Source organism: Scyliorhinus canicula, chromosome 7, assembly GCF_902713615.1.
Source record: "Scyliorhinus canicula chromosome 7, sScyCan1.1, whole genome shotgun sequence".
NCBI lineage: Eukaryota > Metazoa > Chordata > Chondrichthyes > Carcharhiniformes > Scyliorhinidae > Scyliorhinus > Scyliorhinus canicula.
In genome coordinates, this window is record NC_052152.1 from 170078522 (window position 1) to 170104994 (window position 26473).

The 26473-nt window shown below is 43.9% G+C and overlaps 1 protein-coding gene across 1 annotated transcript in view; it reads left to right on the top strand.

The window, feature by feature from the left end:
* The window catches only part of LOC119969530 (brefeldin A-inhibited guanine nucleotide-exchange protein 2-like), a 141572-nt gene that overhangs the window by 38485 nt on the left and 76614 nt on the right, over nucleotides 1-26473 (top strand). The window contains exons 2-6 of the mRNA XM_038803245.1: nucleotides 6691-6721; nucleotides 7539-7671; nucleotides 13271-13414; nucleotides 14431-14610; nucleotides 24088-24331. Coding sequence (XP_038659173.1) covers nucleotides 6691-6721; nucleotides 7539-7671; nucleotides 13271-13414; nucleotides 14431-14610; nucleotides 24088-24331 — 732 coding nt within the window. The remainder of the gene's footprint in view (nucleotides 1-6690; nucleotides 6722-7538; nucleotides 7672-13270; nucleotides 13415-14430; nucleotides 14611-24087; nucleotides 24332-26473) is intronic.

A 26473-nucleotide genomic window follows, 5' to 3' on the forward strand; every position in this document is an offset into this window, starting at 1 on the left:
CAGTAGCTAGTGGTGTCCCTCAGGGATCCGTGTTGGGCCCACAATTGTTCACAATCTACATAGTTGATTTAGAGTTGGGGACCAAGGGCAATGTGTCCAAGTTTGCAGATGACACTAAGATGAGTGGTAAAGTGAAAAGTGCAGAGGATACTGGAAGTCTGCAGAGGGATTTGGATAGGTTAAGTGAATGGGCTAGGGTCTAGCAAATGGAATACAATGTTGACAAATGTGAGGTTATCCATTTTGGTAGGAATAACAGCAAACGGGATTATTATTTAAACAAAATATTAAAGCATGCTGCTGTGCAGAGAGACCTGGGTGTGCTAGTGCATGAGTCACAGAAAGTTGGTTTACAGGTGCAACAGGTGATTAAGAAGGCAAATGGAATTTTGTCCTTCATTGCTAGAGGGATGGAGTTTAAGACTAGGGAGGTTATGCTGCAATTGTATAAGGTGTTAGTGAGGCCACACCTGGAGTATTGTGTTCAGTTTTGGTCTCCTTACTTGAGAAAGGACCTACTGGCACTGGAGGGTGTGCAGAGGAGATTCACTAGGTTAATCCCAGAGCTGAAGGGTTTGGATTACGAGGAGAGGTTGAGTAGACTGGGACTGTACTCGTTGGAATTTAGAAGGATGTGGGGGGATCTTATAGAAACATTTAAAATTATGAAGGGAATAGATAGGATAGATGCGGGCAGGTTGTTTCCACTGGCGGGTGAAAGCAGAACTAGGGGGCATAGCCTCAAAATAAGGGGAAGTAGATTTAGGACTGAGTTTAGGAGGAACTTCTTCACCCAAAGGGTTGTGAATCTATGGAATTCCTTGCCCAGTGAAGCAGTTGAGGCTCCTTCATTAAATGTTTTTAAGGTAAAGATAGATAGTTTTTTAAAGAAAAAGGGGATCAAGGGTTATGGTGTTCGGGCCGGAAAGTGGAGCTGAGTCCACAAAAGATCAGCCATGATCTCATTGAATGGCGGAGCAGGCTCTAAGGGCCAGATGGCCTACTCCTGCTCCTAGTTCTTATGTTCTTATGTTCTAAGACTTCAGTTGTGTTTAATCCAATTACAGTAAAATTTGAACTAAAAACTGAAAATGCTGGGAGTGGGTGGGTAAACTCAACAGTTCAGGCAGCATCTGTGTAGGGAGAGAAACAGGGTTAACACTTCAGTTCTGTGACTTTTCAGCAAACTACTGCTAACAATGTGGCCTCTATGTTGGTGAAACCAAACGCAAGTTGTGAGACCAATTTTGTGAAACATCTTTCAGTCTGAAAGCATGACCCCGAGCTTCTGATGGTCGTCATTTTAGCTCTCCATCTTGCATGCTGGCATCTGTCCTTAGCTTACGGCACTGTTGCAATGAGGCTCGACGTAAGCTCAGCCAGTGCTCAGCACCTCACTATTCAATTAGACACTTTACAGCCTTCTGGGCTCAACCTTGAGTTCAACAATTTCAGACCGTAAACTTTGCCCCCGCCTCCATTTTGTTTCCTTTTCTTTGTTTCAATCTTTTGTTTCTTTGTTTTTCTCTTGTCCCATCTCTTCCCTTTGGCTCTGGAAGATGAACATTTCTGTCATTTGATCTCTCTTGTCTTCCATCAAGGCACAGACCTTCCTTTTGTCTTTGTCCCATGCATTTCTGGCTCAAATCTGTTACGCCTCTAACTTTTCTCAGTTCTGATGAAAGGTCACAGACCTGAAACGTTAAATTGTTTCTCTCCCTACACATGCTGTCTAACCAGCAGAGTTTTTTCTCCGACATTTTCTATTTTATTTTAGATTTCCAGCATCTGTAATTGATTTTTGATTATAGTAAAATGTGTACTTTTTTATGTTTCAATCCTCATTTTGAATTGAATTTGTAGGAAAATGGAAACAAACTTTTAAATATTTTTAGAGATTCCATTTAATTTTACAGCATGTTTTAACAGCTTACCATTGTTGGTTTGTTTCATGAAATTTGTTGTATGAATTTTGAGCCAAACAGCTTTGAAATATTTTCATGTAAGGAATTGGAACTCAAACGTGCACTGATGTTTTGTTAATTTTAAACACATGACTGAATTCATTGGGTTTGAGGAGAAATTTCACAGAGCTTAATCATTTCAGTTTTTACCAGCAGAAATCAAGTATGTTCGAACATGTTCCTAACAGGGTCCAGAAAGGGTAGACATAATAGCCTTTAATAGGCATTTTCATTTTTTGGGGGTCTGATTTCTCTCATATAAAATCTGAGTGTTCAGTTGAAAAATGAGCATGCTGTATAGTTCAAACTAGCCAAATCTTTTGTGTTATCTGAGAGAGCACGTGGTGATGATTTAAAGTGCATGTGCATATGGTGCGGTTTGTTGTTTCCACTTGAAGGAATTTCCCAGGCTGACCGTAACTTGCATCTGCACTGTGTAAAGTGCAGCCAAAGTTTCGAAAAAGAGGGACAGTATACCTGGCCTGGTTCGCCAAAATCCGATTGCAACACAGCTAATATCAGAAGCCACATGTGTAGGAATGGAATGAAGGGTGTGAGCCTCCGTCTGCAACCTGAAGGAGCAGTCTACCAAAACAACACCATAAAACATTTACTTCCTTTTTGATTAGTAAATTTGACTGAAATAAGTTGACGGTGACTTGGTATGACCAAAATCAGACAATATTCTTAAGCACAGATGTGAAAATGTTAGCGTATTTTTTCATCTGTGTAAAACAAATTCATTTATCAAATAACCAAGCTTGTGCCTGTTCTTTACATATCTTAACTTCTTAAAACACTCGCAAGCAAAATAATCCAGTGTTACAGTACAAATTTACATCTTTATCTGCTTCAGCTTCCTGTGGTTAAAGATTAATTTAAATGGTTGGTGGAGTGTGACATTATACATTGCATTAGCAATTAAGTATTTGCTGAAATTAACTAAAATGTGGGCTAACCGGAGAAAGAACAAGCAAAGTGTGAGGTGAATATACATCTGTATACATTGAATTCAATAATTGTGCTGTGATTTGGTTAACCCAGAAAGGTTACTGCATATCTTTTTGGTCTTGTTACTTTAGTCATCCATTTTAAGTGTAGGGCAGTGCATCGGAAACCATTTTCCAAAACAGTCATGCTTTAACACTTGAACGTTAATGTGATTCGAAATGCCAGCAAAAACAAAACCGCAGTAAAGCAGCATCGTAACATTCTCTATATTGAAGTTCTCATATCAATACGTATCACAGATTTTCATATTGATATGAAGTGCTGTAAGTACCTTTTTTAAAAGTTGTTCACCTGTTCATTACTTCAATTTAGCCACTCCAGCTCATGGACCATTGCCAAGAAGCGTTAGAAGTACAGAATCACAGAATACTACAGTGCAGAAGAGGCCCATCGAGTCTACACCGACGCATGAAAGGCCCTGACCTGCCTACCTAATCTCACTTGCCAGCATATGGCCCATAGTCTTGAATGTTATGATGTGCCAAGTACTCATCCAGATACTTTTTAAAGGATGTGAGGCCTTCTGCCTCTACCACCCTCCCAGCAGTACATTCCAGACCGTCACCACTCTGGATAAAAAAGCTTTTCCTCAAATCCCCCCTGAACCTCCCACCCCTCACTTTGAACTTGTGTCCCCTCATAACTGACCCTTCAACTAAGGGGAACAACTGCTCCCTATCCATCCTGTCCATGCCCCTCATAATCTTGTACACCTCAATCAGGTCACCCCTCGATCTTCTCTGCCTCAGAGAAACCAACCCAAGCTTAACCAAACTCTGTTATTCACTCCATTGAATAAATGTAGTGGTCAGTTTAAGCATTGTAAGCCTGTGGTTAGGTCAGCACGGTGGTGCAGTGGTTAGCACTGCTGCCTCACGGTGCAGAGGCCCTAGGTTTGATCCCGGCTCTGGGTCACTGACCGTGTGGAGTTTGCACATTCTCCAAATGTTTGCGTGGGTATCGCCCCCACAACCCAAAGATGTGAAAGGTAGGTGGATTGGCGACACTAAATTGTCCCTTAATTGGAAAAAATGAATTGGGCACTCTAAATTTACAAAAGAAGCTTGTGGTTACTGTGGTTTGACTAGGGAAGTCTCTCAGAGTTAATGATTTGCAGCCTGCAGAGATACTTTTTTTCATCTTGAGGAAATGAGGTCAGTGCTGGGTGGAGCTCAGAGAGACATGGAGCCATTTTGAAAGCATTAGAGGGTTAGTGTTTTGGGAGAAAACTAAAAGAAAGTAATCTCTGATCTGGCAACCCTTGTGTGACCACAAGAGAAAGTATAGTTTGGAGGTCTTGATGTGGCTGATTTTGGTACACAATCATTCTGCAGAGCCTGGCTGATGGGGTTATACTCCGAGGTTGCAGTTCAGCAGTGGAGCCATCGGCCATGTCTCATGGTCAGGACTGTGCTTGGCGACTCAGTGGAACAGGAACATGCATTCCAAGTGACAAAGATCAAAAGATGAGCAGGGCAAGGGCAGGGCCAGATGCTGTGTGAGCCTTGGTGCCGGTCTGGGGCCCAGTCTCTGAGCTTGTGACTCCATTCATTGTCTCTGTGATCAGAATTTATTGCCCTTGAAGTGGGCTGTGAGCTGCTTCCTTGAAACACTGCAGTCCGTGTGCACAATTTATTGCGACAGTGCTGTTGGGTAGGGTGTTCCAGGACTTTGACCCACAAGTATTAAGAATTGTTATTTATGAGTATTGTTAGACTTCTAATTTGAACATATTCAACGACTAAAGTTCTTGGCTTAATATGAAGTAGTGTTGGTTATTTGATTTTAGAATTTTACCACACAGTGCCCTCTGGTTTGGAGAATTTAGCAAAGATTAATCAAGGAATAAGTAGTGAAGCACAAGAAGGACTGAGTGTCGTAGATATGGAGCTGATTGCTGAAGAGTCCGTGTGCTTGTGGTGCACAGGTTGTAGTTGGCTTGAAGGCGTAACATTCCTGAGGTCTTAGGTTTTGTTTAACCATGTTTAAATATTTGTTTTGTTTTGTATTTTAGGCTTGAGGGCCTAAACTACCTAAAGTAGTAATATTTTATGTAAATATGGTCTCATGGACTTGAAAAAAATAAATTTAAGAGTATCCAATTATTTATTTTTCCAATTAAGGGCAGTTTTGCATGGCCAATCTGCCTATCCACATCTTTTTACAATAATCTTTATTAGTGTCACAAGTTGGCTGACATTAATACTGCAATGAAGTTCCTGTGAAAAGCCCCTAGTCGCCACACTCCGGTGCCTGTTCGGCAACTCTGCGGGAGAATTCAGAATGTCCAGTTCACCTAACAAGCATGACCCAAGTGGCGATAAAGGTTAAAATAAGTTGTCGCTTTTCTCTGTTTCTCCAGTGTCTCTTCAATAAGTTACGATGATAATAGAGGTTCTTGGTCTGCGTGATGTATTTTTGCCAGATTCTGCCAAACATTTCAGGCCTACTCATGATGTCTTCCATTCATTTTAGCTTTCAGCAGTGTAGTCTGTCTGTGTCCTGCTCATCAACCCTTGCTGAAAAAAATGTGTGTGTTTGTGTACGACAAGAACTGATTTGGCTCTTTTTAAAAAAGAATACCCCGCCCCCTTGCTCCCAGGGCACAGGACGGAGAAGTTGATCTCCATCCCAACGGGCGACCAATGAGGCGAAGACTACAACATCTGTCTCCGCACCCGTTTCCAACCCCGCTGGTTGACATATTGGCATATTGAGGGAAGAGAATTGGCAAACAGAAGGCTATCTGCATTTAAAAATGACTTGGTGAATTGTCTATCCAATTCGCTATATGTTTTTGTTTCTGCCACTGTCATGATTATGACAATAGTGAGTTCTCCAGTTCTTCATTGGTGATGACTGGAGAATGTATTTTCCAAGTATGATGCCATTTAAACTGTGCGCTCTCAGTCCATACAAGGAAAAATCTGTGTTATGGGTGTTCTTGTGCTGTGTAGTAACTGTTCTGTGGCTGCTTCTCTTGATTTTATTTGCATATGTGTCGCTTAAATGTTGTCATGTGACAACATAGCAAAACAAAAGAAATGGGCGATTTTAATTTTACTCATGTGTTTAATGTGTTTAATTGTACTATCAACATGAACCTAATCCAAACTGATGTCAGCTATTTTTTCTAAATGGTCAGTGTGGCAGTGATAACTGGTCTGACTGAATGTGACCCGAAGGACGGATCCTTTTTGTCAATTTGTAGTAAAGCCATTTCAGAGGCATTTAGGAATGAACCACATTACTGTGGATCAGGAGGCACATGTAGTCCAGACTAGGTAAGGATGGCAGATTTGAAGGATATTGACTAGTGAATTAGTGAACCCAGATGTATTTTTGACGATGGACTTTTACTTCCAGGTTTTTATTTAATTTAGATTTCACCATCTGCTATGGTGGGATTCAAACCTGGTCAACAGAGCACTACCCTACGTCTCTGGCAGACTATGTAATACCATTACACCACCACCACCCCTATGTCCAGTTGGAGTTTTTTTGAAAAGGTGCAACAATTGGACATAGAAACATGGAAAGTTTACAGCACAGAAAGAGGCATTCAGTCCATGGTGACTATGCTGGTCATCATTTTGGGAAGCTTTTACAGAATTGCTTGTCTTGTGAATTTATGTTGGATTATGTTGTTGAATGATGTCCATGTTGCATTTAACTAAAGATCGTAACTCTGATTTTTTTTTTCCCTCATCAACAGAAGAAATAAAAGCTGAAATAGAAAAACAAAGGTAAGAAATGCAGTTTCCAATACTGCTGAAAATTTTAATGTATCTAGTTTATCGTGTCACAGATGAGGGTGTCAGTTGTCTCACTTTACACGGCAGTAAATGACACTCTTTATTCTAAAAAATGCACTAAATGCCCTTTTGTATGATTTCACTTGGCAATATACCTGAAATATATCCTATTTTTTACATTCTGGCAGTTCAAATAACAATTAATTCAGTGGCACAGGAATATCTTTAAGTTAATTAGAAGAACCTGAAGATTTCTGTGTATGGTTGTGACGTGTTTTTAAAAAATTGGATTTTGTTTCAGTGACTAATGCATGATAATGCCCGGTTAATTGATTTCTAATATTAGCCGCTTACTGTTTTGTGGAGTTGCTAGAAAATTGATCTATTTGCAACTTGCTTTGAATTGTGTGGATTGGCCACACTAAATTGCCCCATAATTGGAAAAAAAAAGAATTGGGTACTCTAAATTTATTGTAAAAAACATTACTTCCAATTGGCCGCTTACTGACTGTGTGGAGTTTGCACATTCTATCTGTGTCTGCGTGGGTCTCACCCCCACAACCCAAAGATATGCAGGGTAGGTGGATTGGCCACACTAAATTGCCCCTTAATTGGGAAAAAAAGAATTGGGTACTATAAATTTATTTTTTTTAAATTACTTTCAATTGGCCGCTTAAGGGACTAAATTAACTGCTTAATTGTTGGTGGATGCGCCTCTGATTCTCACGCGTGCCCACCAACTGAAATAAAAAGAACTTTCTTCAAATTGTGTTTCAACCAATTTTTAAAATTACTCTCCTTTCCATAGAGCCGGAGAGAAAAATGTCTCTGCAGCACCAAAGGCAAACTTTATTGAGGCTGATAAGTACTTTCTTCCATTTGAGTTGGCCTGTCAATCAAAATCCCCTCGCATCATCAGCACATCTTTGGACTGTTTGCAGGTATGTAAAATTGCATGATGCAACATGCTCCTTATTGTTGAAAATGTTGAGTTGTTGATGGAGGAGGGGTAGTCCCAAGTGGGGAGGAGTCGGAGGTAGGGCGGGAGTCGCCGGGGTCAGCAGAAGTTAGCTGGCTCACGGGAGTGCTATGGAGGGAGGGGCGCGGCTAGGAGGAGTCCTAGCCTGGGGGGGGGGGGGGATGTACCGGGTCGCTGCTGAAACGGTCAGGAAGGAACTGGAGGACGCAGGGGGTGCTGGAGGGGGGGGGGAGTTGCCGCCGTGGGAAACTGGCAGAGCGGGGGACGCTGGCTAGGGGTGGGCAAGGGATGGGGTATGGCTAATTGGCAGGGGAGGGGGCAGGGAGCCCTCTGATCCGGCTGATAACCTGGAATGTGAGGGGGCTGAATGGGCCGGTCAAACGGGCCCGGGTATTTGCGCACCTGAAGGGGCTGAAGGCGGATGTGGCCATGCTCCAGGAGACGCACCTGAGAGTGGTGGACCAGGTTCGGCTGAGGAAGGGATGGGTGGGCCAAGTATTTCACTCAGTTGTGGGATGAGAAGAGTAGGGGGGTGGCGATCCTGGTGGGGAAGAAGGTGTTGTTTGAGGCGTTAAATGTGGTGGCTGACCGTGGCGGGAGATATGTGATGGTGAGTGGCAAGCTGCAGGGGGAGTGGGTGGTGTTGGTTAATCTTTACGCCCCAAATTGGGACGATGCGGGGTTTATGCGGCGTATGTTGGGCCGCATTCCGGACCTGGGGGTGGGGGGCCTGATCATGGGAGGGGACTACAACACGGTACTGGATCCCCCATTGGATCGATCCAAGTCCCGGATGGATAGGAGGCCGGCGGCGGCTAAGGTGCTGAGGGGATTTATGGACCAGATGGGGGGGACTGATAGGGGAGATGGTGCGGGTGGATGGGAGATATGCGGAGGCTCCAGAGGAGGGATTGCTGGGGGAGAGGCGTAGCCTTCAGGCCAGATTCGACCTATTGACTACCAGAAAGGCGGAAGCTCAGTGGAGGAAAGCACAGGGGGCGGTGTATGAATACGGGGAGAAGGCGAGCAGGATGTTGGCACACCAGTTCCGAAAGCGGGACGCGGCCAGGGAGATTGGGGGAGTGACGGATAAGGCTGGGAAGGTGGTGCGGAGGGGAGTAGATGTTAATGGGGTCTTCAGAGACTTCTATGGGGAACTGTACCTGTCGGAGCCCCCGGTGGAGGGGGGTGGAATGGGGTGCATCTTGGACAAGCTGCGATTCCCGAGGGTGCAGGAGGAGCAGGTGGAGGGACTGGGGGCGCCGATCGAGCTGGAGGAGGTGGTCAAAGGGATAGGGAGCATGCAGTCGGGGAAGGCGCCGGGGCCGGACGGGTTTCCAGCGGAATTTTATAAAAGGTATTTGGACCTGTTGGGCCCTCTGTTGGTCCGGACCTTTAACGAGGCAAGGGAGGGGGGGGGGGCTTTGCCCCCAACTATGTCACGGGCGCTGATTTCCTTGATTCTGAAGCGGGACAAGGACCCTCTGCAGTGTGGGTCATCTAGGCTGATTTCTCTGCTGAACGCCGACGCTAAGCTGCTGGCAAAGATCCTGGCCACTAGAATAGAGGATTGCGTGCCCGGGGTCATTCATGAGGACCAGACGGCGTTTGTGAAGGGAAGGCAGTTGAATACGAACGTGCGAAGGCTCCTCAATGTCATTATGATGCCGGCCATGGAAGGGGAGGCGGAGATAGTGGTGGCATTGGATGCGGAGAAGGCCTTTGATAGGGTTGAGTGGGAGTATTTGTGGGAGGTGTTGGAGAGGTTTGGATTTGGGGAGGGGTTTATCCGGTGGGTGAGGCTGCTCTACGAGGCCCCGATGGTGAGTGTAGCCACAAATAGGAGGAGGTCGGAGTACTTTCGGCTGTACCGGGGGATGAGACAGGGGTGCCCCCTGTCCCCCTTGCTCTTTGCGTTGGCGATTGAGCCCCTGGCCATGGCATTGAGGGAGTCAGGGAACTGGAGGGGCCTGGTGCAGGGTTGGGAGGAGCATCGAGTGTCGCTGTATGCGGACGACCTGTTGCTGTATGCGGCCGACCCGGTGGGGAGGATGCCGGAGGTGATGAAGATTCTTAGTGAATTCGGGGGTTTCTCTGGGTATAAGTTGAACCTGGGCAAGAATGAGTTGTTTGTGGTGCATCCGGGGGATCAAGAGGAGGGGATTGGTAGGCTCCCATTGAAGCAGGCAGGGAAGAGCTTCAGGTACCTAGGGGTCCAGGTGGCTGGGAGCTGGGGGCCCCTGCACAAGCTCAACCTCACAAGGTTGGTGGAGCAGATGGAGGAGGAGTTTAGGAGGTGGGATATGTTACCGCTGTCACTGGCGGGGAGGGTGCAGTCCGTTAAGATGACGGTGCTCCCGAGGTTTTTGTTCCTGTTCCAGTGCCTCCCCATCCTTATCCCGAAGGCCTTTTTTAGGAGGGTCAACAGGGGTATCACGGGATTTGTGTGGGCGCATGGGACTCCAAGGGTGAGAAGAGTGTTCCTGGAACGAGCCAGGGATAGGGGGGGCTGGCATTGCCCAACCTCTGTGGGTACTATTGGGCTGCCAACGCAGCGATGGTGCGTAAGTGGGTAATGGACGAGGAAGGGGCAACATGGAAGAGGGTGGAGGTGGCGTCATGTGTGGGCACGAGCCTGGAGGCGCTGGTAACGGCGCCGTTGCCGCTCCCTCCAACGAGGTATACCACGAGCCCGGTGGTGGCGGCTACCCTCAAAATTTGGGGGCAATGAAGACGGCATAGGGGAGAAGCGGGGGGCTCGATGGAGGCCCCGATACGGGGGAACCATCGGTTTGTCCCAGGGAGCATTGATGGCGGATTCCTGGGCTGGCACAGGGCAGGGGTTAGGAGGTTGAGGGACCTGTTTGTGGAGGGGAGGTTCGCGAGCTTGGGGGAGTTAGAGGGGAAGCTTGGGCTCCCCCTGGGGAACATGTTTAGGTACATGCAGGAGGGCGTTTGCTAGGCAGCAGGTGGAGGGGTTCCCCTTGCTGCCCCCACGAGGGGTGCGGGATCGGTTGCTCTCGGGGGTGTGGGTTGGAGGAGGGAGGATTTCGGACATATACTGGGTGATGCAGGAGGCAGACGAGGCCTCGGTGGAGGAATTGAAGGGTAAATGGGAAGAGGAGCTGGGTGAGGAGATTGAGGAGGGGACGTGGGCGGATGCCCTGGAGAGAGTGAATTCCTCCTCTTCCTGTGCGAGGCTTAGCCTCATACAGTTCAAAGTGCTGCATAGGGCCCACATGACTGGGACGAGGATGAGTAGGTTTTTCGGGGGCGAGGACTGGTGTGCTGGGTGCTCGGGGAGCCCAGCGAATCACGCCCATATGTTTTGGGCGTGCCCAGCGCTGGGGGAGTTTTGGAAGGGGGTAGCAAGGACAGTGTCGAGGGTGGTGAGATCCAGGGTCAAGCCAGGCTGGGGACTCGCAATTTTTGGGGTTGCAATGGGGCCGGGAGTGCAGGAGGCAAAAGAGGCCGGTGTTCTGGCCTTTGCGTCCCTCGTAGCCCGGCGGAGGATCTTGCTCCAATGGAAGGATGCGAGGCCTCCAAGCGTGGAGGCCTGGATCAATGATATGGTGGGGTTCATTATTTTAGAGAAGGTGAAATCTGCCCTGAGGGTATCAGTACAAGGGTTCTTAAGGCGGTGGCAGCCTTTCCTGGCGGAACGGTAGGGAAATAGGCCGGCAGCAGCAGAAACCCGGGGAGGGGGGCGGTTTGGATCGGGGGGGGGGGGGGGAGGGAGGGGGGCGGTTTGGATCGGGGGGGGGGGGGGAAAGGGAGGCGGTTTGGATCGGGGGGGAGGGAGAACTGTGTACATGGGTTTGTGGGATGTGGCGGGTGTTATCTCTTTCCCTTTTGTTGTTGGGTGTTCTTTCGTTTTTTTTTCTTTTGTTTGTAGTTGCTTTTGAAGTTGGGTGGGAATTGTTCTTGGGGTGTTACCGCGGTTGTTTTGTTAATAGAGTTGAGTTGTTTATATTTTGTAAAAATTTCAATAAATATTCTTTAAAAAAAAGAAATTGTTGAGTTGTTGATATCCTATTCTTCAAACCCAACTTCTTTGTTACCTTCCCATCTCCCTGGCTGCTCCTTGTTTGCCACTTTTAGGTTTCCCTCCACAAAATAGATACTTATTGTTCACTGCTGTAGAGTGAAGATTTGCAATCTCTCACCAATCTTCTGGCAAAGATGTCTTCAATCAGCCTCCTGCAACTTGCAAAGAAATAGCACAGTCTTGTTTGCCCTTCTCTTTGCAAGACTTGGAATTACATACGAGTTTCAATCTACTACACCATCAGCTCTCCTTCTCATAAATTTCATAAATTTAAATTCACCTGTCAAAAATGTTCTTGAAATTGAATGAAACAGCGGGGTTAATATCAGGAAGAAGATATGTTTGAAAATAAATACATGTTTTCAACTCTGAATCCAGGTGTTAAATTTCTGTCAAACACATCTGTAATGCTTAGAAAAATTTCCTGAGACTACAGTTGATTAATTGTTTTCAACCGCATAGGCATTATCTCTCATCCTTTTGTGTTCAGCTGTTGTGGGGATGAATACTTTGCTTTAAGGGTTCAATATTTTCCCAAGATTTTGATTAAATGTATGAATCCTCACATACATGTGACTTTGATCTTTCAACCATGCATTGCTCATATTTGGAATCAACAATTTGCAGTTGGATTTGAAATCAGCAAGTATAACTCCAACATGGTATGGGTTTATTTGTAATTTTTCTTTTTTTCCACTGCACTATATCCTCTCTTTCCTCACCTTTTAGCGTATCCCTTGTACTTGATAATTGGTTATTTGATTCATTTTTGTATCTTGGGATGGCTTCTTTTCAAAAGTTCATTCTTTCTTCCCTGTTTTGGAAATGCTGATTAAGTACCCCAATGCTCTTATCTGGGAACCCAATATTTTCAATATATTCCTGGGGCTTTGGGGACTAGCAATCTGACCCCTATAAGCACAGATACTGCTGCCATTGTCTCCAAGTCTGAAAGCCTTGCACCTTTCAGCAAAGCAATCTGGACCTTCCTTTAATCTTGAACAGCCTCCACACCCAGGCCTGTTATTATACAGACTTCAGAATAGCGTACAGGATCCCGTTAATTTTACCCAAATTTAAAGATACATTCCAAACATAACAATCTTATAAACCTCAGACATGAAACATTTGGGATGTGAAATATCACCTGCACAAACCTGTTAATTATTTTGGCATATGTACACTGATGCAAAACATATGCTTATTAAAGAGAACTGCCATTGGAACCCATTGCTTGAGCTGTCTTGTCTACACTCCATATGTGTACCAAGCAGAAATATAGACATGAGTGTTGGAGATCCAAGACCACAAATTTAAAGTTTCTTTGTTTGTGTCTCAGCTTGACATTTCAGTCGGATGCATTTCGGCTGTAAATGATGGGGGTACTGTCAGGTTGGCCCAGCAGATTTTGGATGCCATTTTTGGTGTCCTCTTGTATTACCACTGTAGGATTTAGTAGAGCACTGTTCATCTCTGTTTACTAAAATGTGCACTGTTGTGATGTTTTTCATAGAAGCTGATAGCATATGGCCATATCACAGGTAATGCTCCTGACAGCTCAACTGGAAAGAGATTGATTGATAGGATTATTGAAACTATTTGTGGATGTTTTCAAGGAACTCAAACAGATGAAGGAGTTCAGCTTCAGATAATTAAGGTATGGTGGTGCTTAGCTCTGAACAATCTGACATTCATCTTGTTCTTAAATTTTACGTGCTGAACTCCATCAAACAATTATCATTGCATCTAGTACAGCCACGATGTGTACGTAGATATTGGTACCTTTTTAGTTTGGCACATCTCAATCAGCTCTGAGTCCATCCACCCTTTAAAATTACATTGCATGTGTTTTGTGGTTCCGTTGGTAGCATTCTGACCTCTCAGCATTTTGATAATGGGTTCAAGTCTCACTTTAGAACGTGGGCATATGCTGCAATACCAGCTTTGCCCATAGCAACCTGTCTCGGTGCAGCTAAAATACTGGCATCTACCAGATAATCTGGAAGATTCCAGGTTTATCCTGCCCACAAAAAGCAGGACAAATCCACTCCGGCCAATTGCCGTTGGATCAGTACTCTCAACCATCAGTGAAGTGATGAAAGGTATCGTTGACAGTGCTATCAACAACACATATTTGACAATTTATCGATGGTTGACACAGTACACCCTTGATGGCTGACCAATGGTGTCAGTACATATTCATTATATTAAAAATATTAGGTTACCTGAGAGGGATTGTCGTCCAGAGACTGGACTTTAAATTGTAATATGTAATAGATGGGAAGGATTAAATTGGGGCAGCAACCGAGAACCTGTAGCTCTTTTTATTAGTGATATTATTAACCTGAGTCCTGCTATCCTTTGTGTTTTTATGTAGTATGTATGGAGACTAAGCATATTGTAGCTGTGAAGTTCCAATTTGTTCTAGATGGGAGACAGTATATTTCTTAATGACAAATTTTGAAATAAATCACAAATATTTAGTTATTCGCAATGATGTAATGTTTTGAGCAAATAGACCCTCCATGAGAAATTGATTCAGCAGTGAAACCTCTGTACAGTAGTCTGAAAATTATGAGACAAATCAAATTAAATTGCAAGTATTAAACAGAATGCAATTTCCATGCAGTATACTTTTTTCACCTATCATTTATCTGTTGCTCATCATTTTAGGCACTGCTCACCGCTGTGACTTCATCTCACATTGAAATCCATGAAGGGACAATCTTGCAGACTGTCCGGACCTGTTATAATATCTACCTAGCCAGTAAAAATCTGATCAATCAGACGACAGCAAAAGCTACTCTCACACAGATGCTCAATGTTATATTTACAAAGATGGAAAACCAAGTGGTATGTATTCAAAATAAAAATAGGATCTTCAGTTGTTTTTTAAGGCAGGCAGGTTTGTTGCTGAAGGAAGTAGATAACAGCTGTACAGAGCAAAAGTTAGGTTTGACGAATCGTCTGCATTGAATTAGCTGATTCCACTGGATTGGCTACATTGGCCTCATTGCTCTTGATTAGGGAGGAAGGGAGAAAAATTAGTCCGTGTTTTCTTCCAGATCACTCTGCAGAATATACTTTACTCCAGAAAGCCACATAGTTGAGGAGAGAGCTGGTGTCAATCTTTACACAATTTTAGCAGCTTTTTTTATTTTGTTCCTCTTCATGGGAGCTGCATACAATTGATTTGTTTTTTAACATTAGAGTTTATACATAGAACCAAAATTTCAAAACAAAGGGCCCTGTGTTCTGGACACAACATTACAGTGCAAGATGTCTTCCTCTATGACCCTTACCAATTTCATCATATGTTCACTTAATTTTTGTAAGTCAAACCAACAGCTGATGACTTGTATCCATCCATGTAATTTTAGAGATTTTCTTGTTCTCCAGTATTCGTTTCAAGCCTTCGTGCATGTAAGGTCTGGGGTTCATTCTAATTTCAATTGTAAGACGCAAGTTGATTACAACAACTGGAATGAGTTATCTAAAAGGAACCTGTGGTTCTGACTACCTATAGACTTCTCTAGGTATAAGTATGTTGTCACGCATTTCACAGTCTTTATTAAGTTAATTCCAATAAATACAAGATTTACAATATTTAACAAAGACAGCGGATCAGTCCGTTCACGGCTTTCCACTTCCAATTGACAGGTGCTTTTTCTTATTCTGTTCACTAATGTCTATCTTGTTGTGTGCCAGCTACTGAAAGTGTTGCTTATTAGCCCTTACTAGCCACTACTTTGTGCATGATCAGTCATGGTACAGTGCAAAGACCACAGATAAATGAAGAATTATTGTTTCACGTGAGTTCTGAATCAGAAATCCAATGGTGTATTCCTTCAGAGGCTAGGAGGCTGAAGTTGATACTGGGTAATCCACTTCTTCAGCATTGATGACTTTCATAGAACATAGAACATAGAACAGTACAGCACAGAACAGGCCCTTCGGCCCTCGATGTTGTGCCGAGCAATGATCACCCTACTTAAACCCACGTAACCCGTATACCCGTAACCCAACAATCCCCCCATTAACCTTACACTACGGGCAATTTAGCATGGCCAATCCACCTAACCCGCACATCTTTGGACTGTGGGAGGAAACCGGAGCACCCGGAGGAAACCCACGCACACACGGGGAGGACGTGCAGACTCCACACAGACAGTGACCCAGCCAGGAATCGAACCTGGGACCCTGGAGCTGTGAAGCATTGATGCTAACCACCATGCTACCGTGAGGCCCCGAATTTCGCAAGAAACACGTAGAAATTAATTAATTACTCTTGTCAGATTAGTCTACAGAAGGTCTCATAGAAACAGTGTCGGTGAGGGTCAGATAATTTAAACTTTGATAGACCTCTGGTTCTGCTTCAGTTTGGTTGATGGAAGCTGGCAGACTGACTTCTTTTAGCCTCTCTAGACAATATTACAGGTTCAAGTGGGGTAGGAGGAGCAGGGTGCTTGGAATTGTGTGGCAGAACTATAATTTCTTCCCCTTGGTTTGGCAGAGGATGCACATTCCTGGTATGTATTCTTGAGATGATTAATGTTTCAGGGTCCTTGGTAGTCCCAAATGATGTTTTCAAAAACCGCTCTAGAAATGTAAAGTGCCTTTGCACGATTCCTTTAGAATTTGGTCTCTGCAAGCACAGGGTTGTTAGCACCTCATCAAGTGAGACATGAGGCTGCAACAGTGTTTCTTTATCAGACCTGTTTTGTGCTGTGGCTTGTGCATCGTCCCATATAAGCTCCATCTCTTCCAGTTCAGTCAACACAGTCCTACGCCATGCTGTTTATTTTGCATGTCTTGTTTATGTTTCCCAGCTGGTGTCCACCTTCGAGCAACTTTCAGACCTATGCATTTCTCTGGTATCTTGTGCTGTCTTTGATGTTTCATACATGGTGCAGGTGTTCCAACACAGGCTTGTTTTGGGCCTCAGAAAGCTCCTGATTGAGCTCTTGACATTTCTGGCTGGGCTTTCACCTGAAGCTGCCATATTGCTGACATGTCAGTTGGAGATCCCTATTGAGTCCCTGGATGTTTTGGAATTATTGCAGGTTCTGTAACTTGATGTTGTTTTGTGGGGTGGAATTGTTGGCACCATGTGCAGCCCAAACCTGGAGGACTAGGTACTGTAGTTACTCTGGTCCCTCACTGGTTTAGCACAGGGCTAAATAGCTGGCTGTTAAAGCAGACCAAGGCAGGCCAGCAGCATGGTTCAATTCCCGTACCACCCTCCCCGAACAGGTGCCGGAATGTGATGATTAGGGACTTTTCACAGTAACTTCATTTGAAGCCTACTTGTGACAAGCAATTTTCATTTCATTTTTTTCATTTCACCTGAAACCTGCCCATCATAGTTACAATGATCAAATGTTTAAACCCCATCTGTATAGATTCCTGGATCTCTAGCACACACAAACTTCATCACCGCATCAAGATCAGAGGATGGTGAAGTAACAAGAATGTAGCTCAGTGGTGGGCGACCTGGGGACCACACGTGGCCCATCAGGGCTCTGAGTGTGGCGCACATTTTGTTGACTCTTGTCCACATGGAAGAGTTGCCACATTCTGCTGGTTTCCATCCTTGTAGCTTTTTTCTTGCAGGTATAACTTTTAAAAAATAAATTTAGAGTGGCCAATTCAATTTTTCCAATTAAGGGGCAATTTAGCGTGTTCAATCCACCTACCTTGTGCATCTTTGTCTTGTGGGGGTGAAACCCACGCAAACACGGGGAGAATGTGCAAACTCCACACGGCCAGTGATCCAGAGCCGGGATTGAACCTGTGGCCTTGGCACCCTGAGACTGCAGTGCTAACCACTGCGCCACCGTGCTGCCTTCTTGCAATTATAACTGAAGTGATATGCATGTAAAGGAAGGACATGTGAATTGAAGTGCGTGCTGATTACACAGCACTGACTGTGAGAGCAATGTGCTCCGTGTCTCCAATCAAGTGTCACTATTTCTTTCGTTTTAACCACTTAAATTGATGACAATTCTATTAATGTATGAATGATTCAGTATTTTCCATAACTTGTTATGAAATATTCAGCGTATATTAAATGTATTCGAACGCATTCAAGGATCATAGTTAGTGAACATGCCTGATTTCAATCTTGAGGCCCACTGAGATGAAAGAGGGACACTCATGTGAGCCACTTACCAGCTGAGGTTGCCTATCACTGTGGTAGCTGCTCTGAATGCCAGTAAGTTCCAGCTGTGAGAGTCATAGTCAGCAATGTCTTCAATCAGTGTATAGCAGTTGTCAAGTTTAAATATTTTATAAATTAGTCATGCTGATATTAATATTTTATAAAAATACAGAATGAGGCCTTTGCTCTGGGGTATATATTTAAGCTAAGCTACATCCATTTTCCTGTCAGCAAATACTATCACTACTAGATTATGCCATGCAACTCTACGTCCATTATTTGACTGGCAGGATAGCTACCATGAGATTGCCCTTTGTCTCTACGTCCACTTTTGCTGGGATTGCACGATGAGATCTCTCTCTTGCACTATTGAGGTTCTTTCTCCCGTAGGTGATCAGGGGCTGTTTAGCACACTGGGCTAAATCGCTGGCTTTGAAAGCAGACCAAGGCAGGCAAGCAGCACGGTTCGATTCCCGTAACAGCCTCCCCGAACAGGCGCCGGAATGTGGCGACTAGGGCCCTTTCACAGTAACTTCATTGAAGCCTACTCGTGACAATAAGTGATTTTCATTTCATTTTCATTTCATTTTGATGCAAGAGTCACTCCTGGATTCTGCACTGCACCTTTTTCTTTTCTCTCACATGATTCTGCCATTTTTTTTTTTTGAATATCATCCTGAACATAAAACCAATATTTAAACATGACAATAGATTTTCATGCACTTCACACAGTTGTCACATTCCTGTAATCACTAGATTCCATTAAAATATGTCACTCAAGTGTCCACCCTGGACAATTGGCTTGTGAATGTGATGGCTCTGTTTTGTCTCAGGATCACTCTCACTCTCTTGCAGCCCTTGCTCTATTGCATCTTATTCCTGAAGACTTTGGAGGTACAAGGTGCTTAATTTATTTCTGTCAGCCACACCTATATCTATTAGCAGGTTTTCCAACCTTTGATGAGTGGGAAAATTGTCTCTAACTTTAGGACAACTTGTTTTGTTCCTTTTGCTGGGTCTTATCACCTGATACTACTAATATTTGTCTAACACTGATGAGAAACATGAAGTTTTGTTAAGGGTGATGGTCAGGTCAATGATGTCCTGGTTAGGTAAACTGTAGATCAACTGACTTCCAAAACATATTGTCTTATCATGCTCCATGTTGAATTTCATTTCTGCATTTTTATAGAAGGTTTACTCAACGGCATTGGTATTTCAGTAGAGATTACAGCAGTATTTGTAATATAGCTGAAGCAAGCCATTTTAGAAGAAAGTGCAACTCTCTCTTGTGACCTAAATGTGGTGTTATCACCAAACTTAAAGGAAGTAGTGTTTTCATATTCCTTAAACTTGCATTGATCCTCACTACTTAGTGAATCATTGTAAAATTTTAATAAATCCTTTGTACAAACTATGGAAGTTCAAGCACTATATAGCAAGGCAGCATTCAGGGAGTGCACAGCTAACACATCACAGGACTAAAACTCCTTCTGACCAGTATAATTTGTTCATAACATCATTATCTTCATCCTATTCCTCAGAATGTTCCAGCTGTGCCATCACCTCACACCTCGTAACAGCATTTCTGGGATTTAAAATAAATAATTTGTTGTGCCAACTTGTCTTCTGCTGTGATAGCTTGATCTGCTGAAGGTGCTTTCATTCTCAATCTGCCTGCCCTTAATCATCTGTTGACGTTGGCATTCGGTATCTGGATTATTTTGAAATCTGACAATCATTGAGTCTCCTATTTGGTCACCGTGGAATGTCAAATTGTCTTTGAAGGCTGAAGGCTATGACTGTTTCCCAGGAATATTTGTCAGGACTTTTGAATCAGCGGGCTCTCCTTCTCCGGAAATAACAACAGTTAGATCCAGCTGCCCAACTGATGGAAATCTATCCCTCAAAACACTTTACTTCTGTTTCATAGAGCCATAGCCCATGTTTACATATCCACTTCATTCTTCCAGTTGTTATATGGTTCAGACTCGAAGAAGATCTGAGGATATTCATGCCTGCTAATTTGCTTTCTGCTATTATCCACAAAGATTACGAGGATTTTAGTTTTAAGTTCAAACATTTTTTTCTTGGTTTCCAATCTGCAACTTTAGGCAACCACTCTCTGCTGCAATGTTATCGACTCCAGGTGGTGAAGATGGAACTGGAGCAAACCTTGACTCATTTCGCAAGCATTTATTTACAGAGATACACATTACCAACATGCACTGCCTAAACCAACAACCACAGTTTTAGTCTGTTCCTATTTATAGGAGCACAAGTGAATCCCCAGTTAATGCCACCAGCTGCATGTAATTGAATGCAATTAATATACAGTTAACAGTATATTGCTGGGAAATGTGTGTGTAAAAGTTTATTGAGAGGATCCGACTTGGAATTGATTCTACCCCCAACCTCAAACATTGATCCCCCCAACACCCCACTTTGGACAGATAGTTGAATATTTGACTGTAACAGATGAAAAATAATATTCTTCAATTTCATAAATCTTCTAACTGAAGCACATGTTTTGGTTTAGTAAATGGGAAAAACACTTTGCTGATGAAAGTTGTACCTGATAATTTGTCATTAAGAAATTATGCAGGCCTTCCACTGCTCGAGCTGGCGAGGTGGCGTGAGTGAAAAAAAAAAGAGAAAACAAATTGTCAAATGCACTGGGATTCAAACATTCAGGGAATTGCTTCCCCATGAGACAAAGGCTGTTTCATTGTCATTTTAAAACCCATTTTAAAAGTTTTTTTCTCTTGATCCATGTCAGGCTTTATGTAACATGAGGCTTTTGGTGAGAAATCAAGAAATGCTGACCTGAGGAGCACTGTTACTGCAATTGTCTAATAATTTTCCAGCTATTGCACAACAAGCTTGTTTTCCAGATGAGCAACCTGCAGTCAAACAATCTGTTCCATTGGCATTATTTTGAGTTGTTTATCACTCGATCAGTATTTAATGCTGTGGAACCCCATCACTGGAGCAGTTTTCACTTGACCGTATGATTTAACTTGAATGAACCTCTTGCTAACCCTGGACTGGAGTTGCATAAGATTATTAGCAACTTGAAAGAGTGCCTAGGGTTGATGCTGTATCCAATACAATTGCAAAGTAGTGTCAAATCTAGTTTCAAGTGTTTTTTAAAGGACAGATGGGCCTCCTGAACAGTTTATTTTAACTTGGAATTGAAAAAGTGCTGTGTTTACATAAACCACTCGCCCTCTCAAAACAGTTAAATTTTAATGGCCGTTACAAGTTTGGCTGTTGGGCAGGTGAATTCCAGTTGGAGTCATGCAGTACAAACACAATACTGTCTTTGGAGACAAAACTGCAGTTTGTACCTCCCAGCATTATTTGTAACCTATCCATTTTAAACATGCAGAATTTAAAAAATAGTCTTTGGTAGGTTTTAGTATTACAGGATTCAGGACTATAATGATCCAGGAGACCTGAGAAAAAAGGTTCACTTGAGTTCATTGTAAACTCAAAGGTTAAGGCTGCTACTGCGGTGCAGACTGTTAATGCGGTATACAACAAAAGGGCCCCAGGCGGGGACTAGCGAGAGTGCCGGTTCCCGGTTCAGGCCGGTATTTCAAGGGCTAAGTAACGAGCCCCAGCTGGACAGACCTCCACCCACTAGCAAGGAAACTCCTATATTACGAGCCCCACTGGGAGATCTATCAGTGTATCCCCAGGGGCCTGGTGAGGTTTAACACAGGAACCAAGTGAGATATTTTTTGCAAGCCATAATGAATTCTTTATTCATTAAGGGCTATTTTTTTAACTTCCATATCTTTAGCTGACATGTAGGTTACACTTGAAGCAACTGCAGGTCAGTTAGCAGTGTTGGAAATTGTTTTACATTTTAGGCTTTTAACAATGAATAATTACTCAAAGTACAATTCTGGTTCTTCTTAACAGCAATATGCCTTGACGTATGTTCCAGTATAGCTACAACATTGGCATCTACCCAACAATATGGAAAATTGCCTACGTATGGCCTGTGCACAAAAGTCAGGACAAATCCAACCTATGTAATTGTCGCTCCATCAGTCTGCACTCAATCATCAGTAAATGATGGAAGGGATCATCAACATTGCTATCAAGCAGCGCTTAGAACCGTAGCTTAGTAATAGCCTGCACATATGCTCAGTTTGTGTTTTGCCAAGACCACTCAGCTCATGATCTCATTACATTAGTTCAAACCTGGACAAAAGAGCTGAAATCCATAATGAGACGAAGGTGAATGCCCTTGTTATCAAGGCAGCATTTGGGCTGCACAGGGGCCCAGTCGTTAGCACTGCTGCCTATGGTACTGAGGATCTGGATTCGAACTCGGCCCGGGTCACTGTCCGTGTGGAGTTTACACAGTCTCCTCTTCTGTGTGGGTTTCACCTCCTCAACCTAAAGATGTGCAGGTTAGGTGGATTGGCCACACTAAATTGCCCCTTAATTGGGAAAAAAAATAATTGGGCACTCTAAATTATTTTGAAAAAAGGAAAAAAAAAATCAAGGCAGCATTTGACTGAGTGTGGCATCAAGGAGTCCTTGCAAAATTGCAGTCAGTTGGAATCAGGGGGAAAACTCTCCCATTGATTGAAATCATACCTAGCACAAAGGAAGATGATTGTGGCTGTTGAAGGTCAGTCATCTCAGTTCCTGGACATGACTGCAGGAGTTCCTCAAGGGTAGTGTCCTGTGCCCATCAATTGCTTCATCAATTCCCTCCATCATAAGGTCAGCAATATTCGGCACCATTCAAAACGACTCGGGCACTGAAGCAGTCGATTTGTCCAAATGTAGCAACACTGTGACAACATCCAGGCTTGGGGATGACAAGTAGCAAACAACTTTGATGCCACACAATTGTTAGGCAATAACCATTTCCACCAAGAGAGAATTAACTTTGGCCCCTTGAATTTTCAAAAGCATTACCATCATGGAACCCCCACTACCAATATTTTGGGGGTTATCAGTGACCAAAAACTGAACTGGACCAGCCATATAAATACTGTGACTCGAGAGGCAAGGAAACTTGTTGCGACAAACTCATCTCTTGACTCCCCAAAGCCTGTCAGCCATCTCTAAAGCACAAGTCAGGAGTGTGATGGAATACTCTCCACTTGCCGGGATGAGTACAAGTCCAACAACATTCAAGACACTTGACATCCAGGCGAAAACAGTGCAGTGGTTAGCACTGTTGCTTCATAGCTCCAGGGTTCCAGGTTCGATTCCCGACTTTGGTCACTGTGTGGAGTCTGCATTTTTTCCCCGTGACTGGGTGGGTTTCCTCTGGGTGCTCCAGTTGCCTCCCACAAGTCCCAAAAGACGTGCTTGTTAGGTGAATTGGACATTCTGAATTCTCCCTCCATGTACCCGAGCAGGCGTGCGAGTGTGGTGACTAGGGGCTTTTCACAGTAACTTCATTGCAGTGTTAATGTAAGCCTACTTGTGACACTAATAAAGATTATTATGCTTGATGAGCACCCCATCCACAAACATTTAATTTCCTCCACCACCGATGCACGCTGGCAGCTGTGTGCACAGGATGCAATGCAGTAACTTAGCAAGACTCCTTCGGCAGGTCTTTGCTGACCCATGATCACTACCATCTAGAAGGACGTCGAAACACCACCTGGAAGTTCCCTGCCAAGCTACTTGCCATTCCTTCACTGTCATTAGGTCAAAGTCCAGGAACATCCTCCCTGCCAGCAGAGGTTCAAGGCAGCTTTACCACTATCTTCTTTTGGACAATTGGAAATGGGAAATGAATGCTGGCCAAGCCAGTGATGCCCACATCCATGAATGAATTTCAAAATAAATAAATTTTGTCATGTCAGTTATAGTCACTGATTTTTAGTTACCTGCTCTTGTATATAGAACTGACTTTCAACAGAGAGCACAGATTTTGCTTCTTTTGGCATACACTCAAACAATATGTTAGAAAAGCATCATCTATCAATTTTGAACCCACTTGCGTCAACATCCCACTGTGAATCACCCTATTTAATACTCTTCAGGGCAACTAGGGATATTGTAGAACCCTCTCGGTGCCCTCCCTCATACCCCTCTAGATAAATTATTGTTCGAAAGGATGTTGTAATGCTACCATTTTGTTAAGACAATTTTCTCACATTGGAATCTGCCCACCCTCTTTACAGGTACATGAAGCTAAAGATTTGGATAAAGGCAGGCAGCAGCAGCATCAACATCAGCTTCAACACTCTCCTGGACCTTACAGTTTAGTTGGATCTCCGCAACTTGATCGGATAGAAGAACATTCTCCAAAACTGGTTTCAACAGAGAGGGAAGCAGATACTATACAGGAGAAAACCGAAGTCACTGAAATGGAAAATGGGACAACAGCAGAACATGTAGAATCTGATCTGTCTTTGCATTCTGCAGGTATTTATATTTATTTGACAATTTTTGTGAAGAAAATATTATTTGGACTTTTCAAACAATGTGAGATCTGCAAAGCAATAAAACTGCAATCCAGTCAAATCTAGTTGCAGGAGAATATCACTTACAAGAGTACTATTTATTTTAGATATAAAATGCCTGATTAGATTTAAAGTTCCAATTAAGGGACAATTTAGCATGGTGGCGGATTTGGGTCCGGAGGGCGATTGTCCGAAGGCTGTCAGCCGGCCAGTGTCGGGTGCGCAGGTGCACGAGACACTCTGTAGCGGGGTGCGGGTCTCACTCGTGCCTGACACTGTGTCGCCCCTCACCCCCTCTGGGGGACTCCCGGAATCTGGCACATCATAATTGAAGGTTCTTTTGTTTTCTGCCTCGGTAGATAGTCAGGCAGTGCCCTGTTTGCCCCCCCACAGAGGCGAGGGTATCTGGTCTCTCCAGCGCAAAGTTTTGTGCTTGTACCATTTGTTTTTTGTAGAAATGTGTTGTGAACGGTTTTAATAATCAAGAGTATCCACCCCCCTTTCCCGTACGTTAGTACTGAGGGGAGGGTACCCTGTTTCTCAAAAACAAAATTAGTGTTTGTACCGTTTGGCCTTGTATATTTTTTTTACTGTTTTAATAAAAGATATGGTGGAGGATTCGGGCCCGGAGGGCGACTGTCCGAAGGCTGTCAGCAGCCCAGTGTCGGGAGCGGAGGGTGCACATGAGGCTCTCTGCAGTGGGGTGCAGGACTCACTCGTGCCTGACACTGTGCCGCCCCTCACCCCCTCTGGGGGACTCCTGGAATCTGGCACATCATAATTGAAGGTTCTTTTGTTTTTCTGCCTCCATAGATAGTTCAGGCAGTGTCTTATGGGCCCCCATCCACCAACACCTTGACTCCCTCCCTCCCCCACCATTCTCCTTTCCCCTCTCTCCCCACCACCCCACCTTCCTTTCCCTTCTATTGGTACAGAGGCGAGGGTATCTGGTCTCTCCAGCACAAAGTTTAGTACTTGTACCATTTGTTTTTTGTACAACTGTTGTGAACTGTTTGAATAGTCAGAGTACCCTACCCCTGCTCCCCATACGTTGGTACCGGGGGGAGGGTACCCTGTTTCTCCGACGCAAAATTAATGTTTGTGCCTTGTGTATATTTTTTACTGTTTTAATAAAAAGAAATAGCTAATCCACCTACCCTGCACATCTTTGGGTTGTGGGGGTGAGACCCACGCAGACATGGGGAGAATGTGCAAACTCCACACGGACAGTTACCCGGTGACTTACAAGAGTATTGTAAAGAATGTGGCTTAAACTAGTGATATGTATATTGTTTAATATGAGGTGTTACTCACACTCATGAGAAAGGAACAATTGAGTAAGTAACCAATAAAATTTACTTTGTGAGAAGGAGTTCCCATTTAATTGTAATATTGGCACTTCGCAGCATGAGTTAAAACTAAATTGGGAGGGCAGCACGGTTGCGCAGTGGTAGCACTGCAGTCTCACGGTGCTGAAGTCCCAGGTCCGATCCTGGCTCTGGGTCACTGTCCGTGTGCACATTCTCCCTATGTTTGCGTTGGTTTCGCCCCCACAACTCAAAGATGTGCAGGGTAGGTGGATTGATCATGCTAAATTGCCCCTTAATTGGAAAATGAATTGAATACTCTAAAGTTATTAAAAAAAACTAAATTGGGAGTTAAGAAGGAGAACTGCCATTTAAAGGAGTGGAGTAGACCTACAGTTGGCTGTGATTCTATCCTCCACTGCAGTATTATTTAAAAGACAAAATTCCCTTCCAGTTTCTTTTCCTGATAATGCTTCAGCTGCTGTTTTTAAACTTGGAGGGATTTCTTTGTAATTCGTTCAGTTCAACCCCATTCACAGCCTCAATTGCTGGTAACTGAACATACTGGTCTGTGGATAAGGGTTAATTTCTTCGCTCTGAAAGAATTTTGTGTATATATTATCATTATATATCATAGAATTTACAGTGCAGAAGGAGGCCATTCGGCCCATCGAGTCTGCACCGGCTCTTGGAAAGAGCACCCTACCCAAGGTTAACACCTCCACCCTATCCCCATAACTCAGGAACCCCACCCAACACTAAGGGCAATTTATCATGGCCAATCCACCTAACCTGCA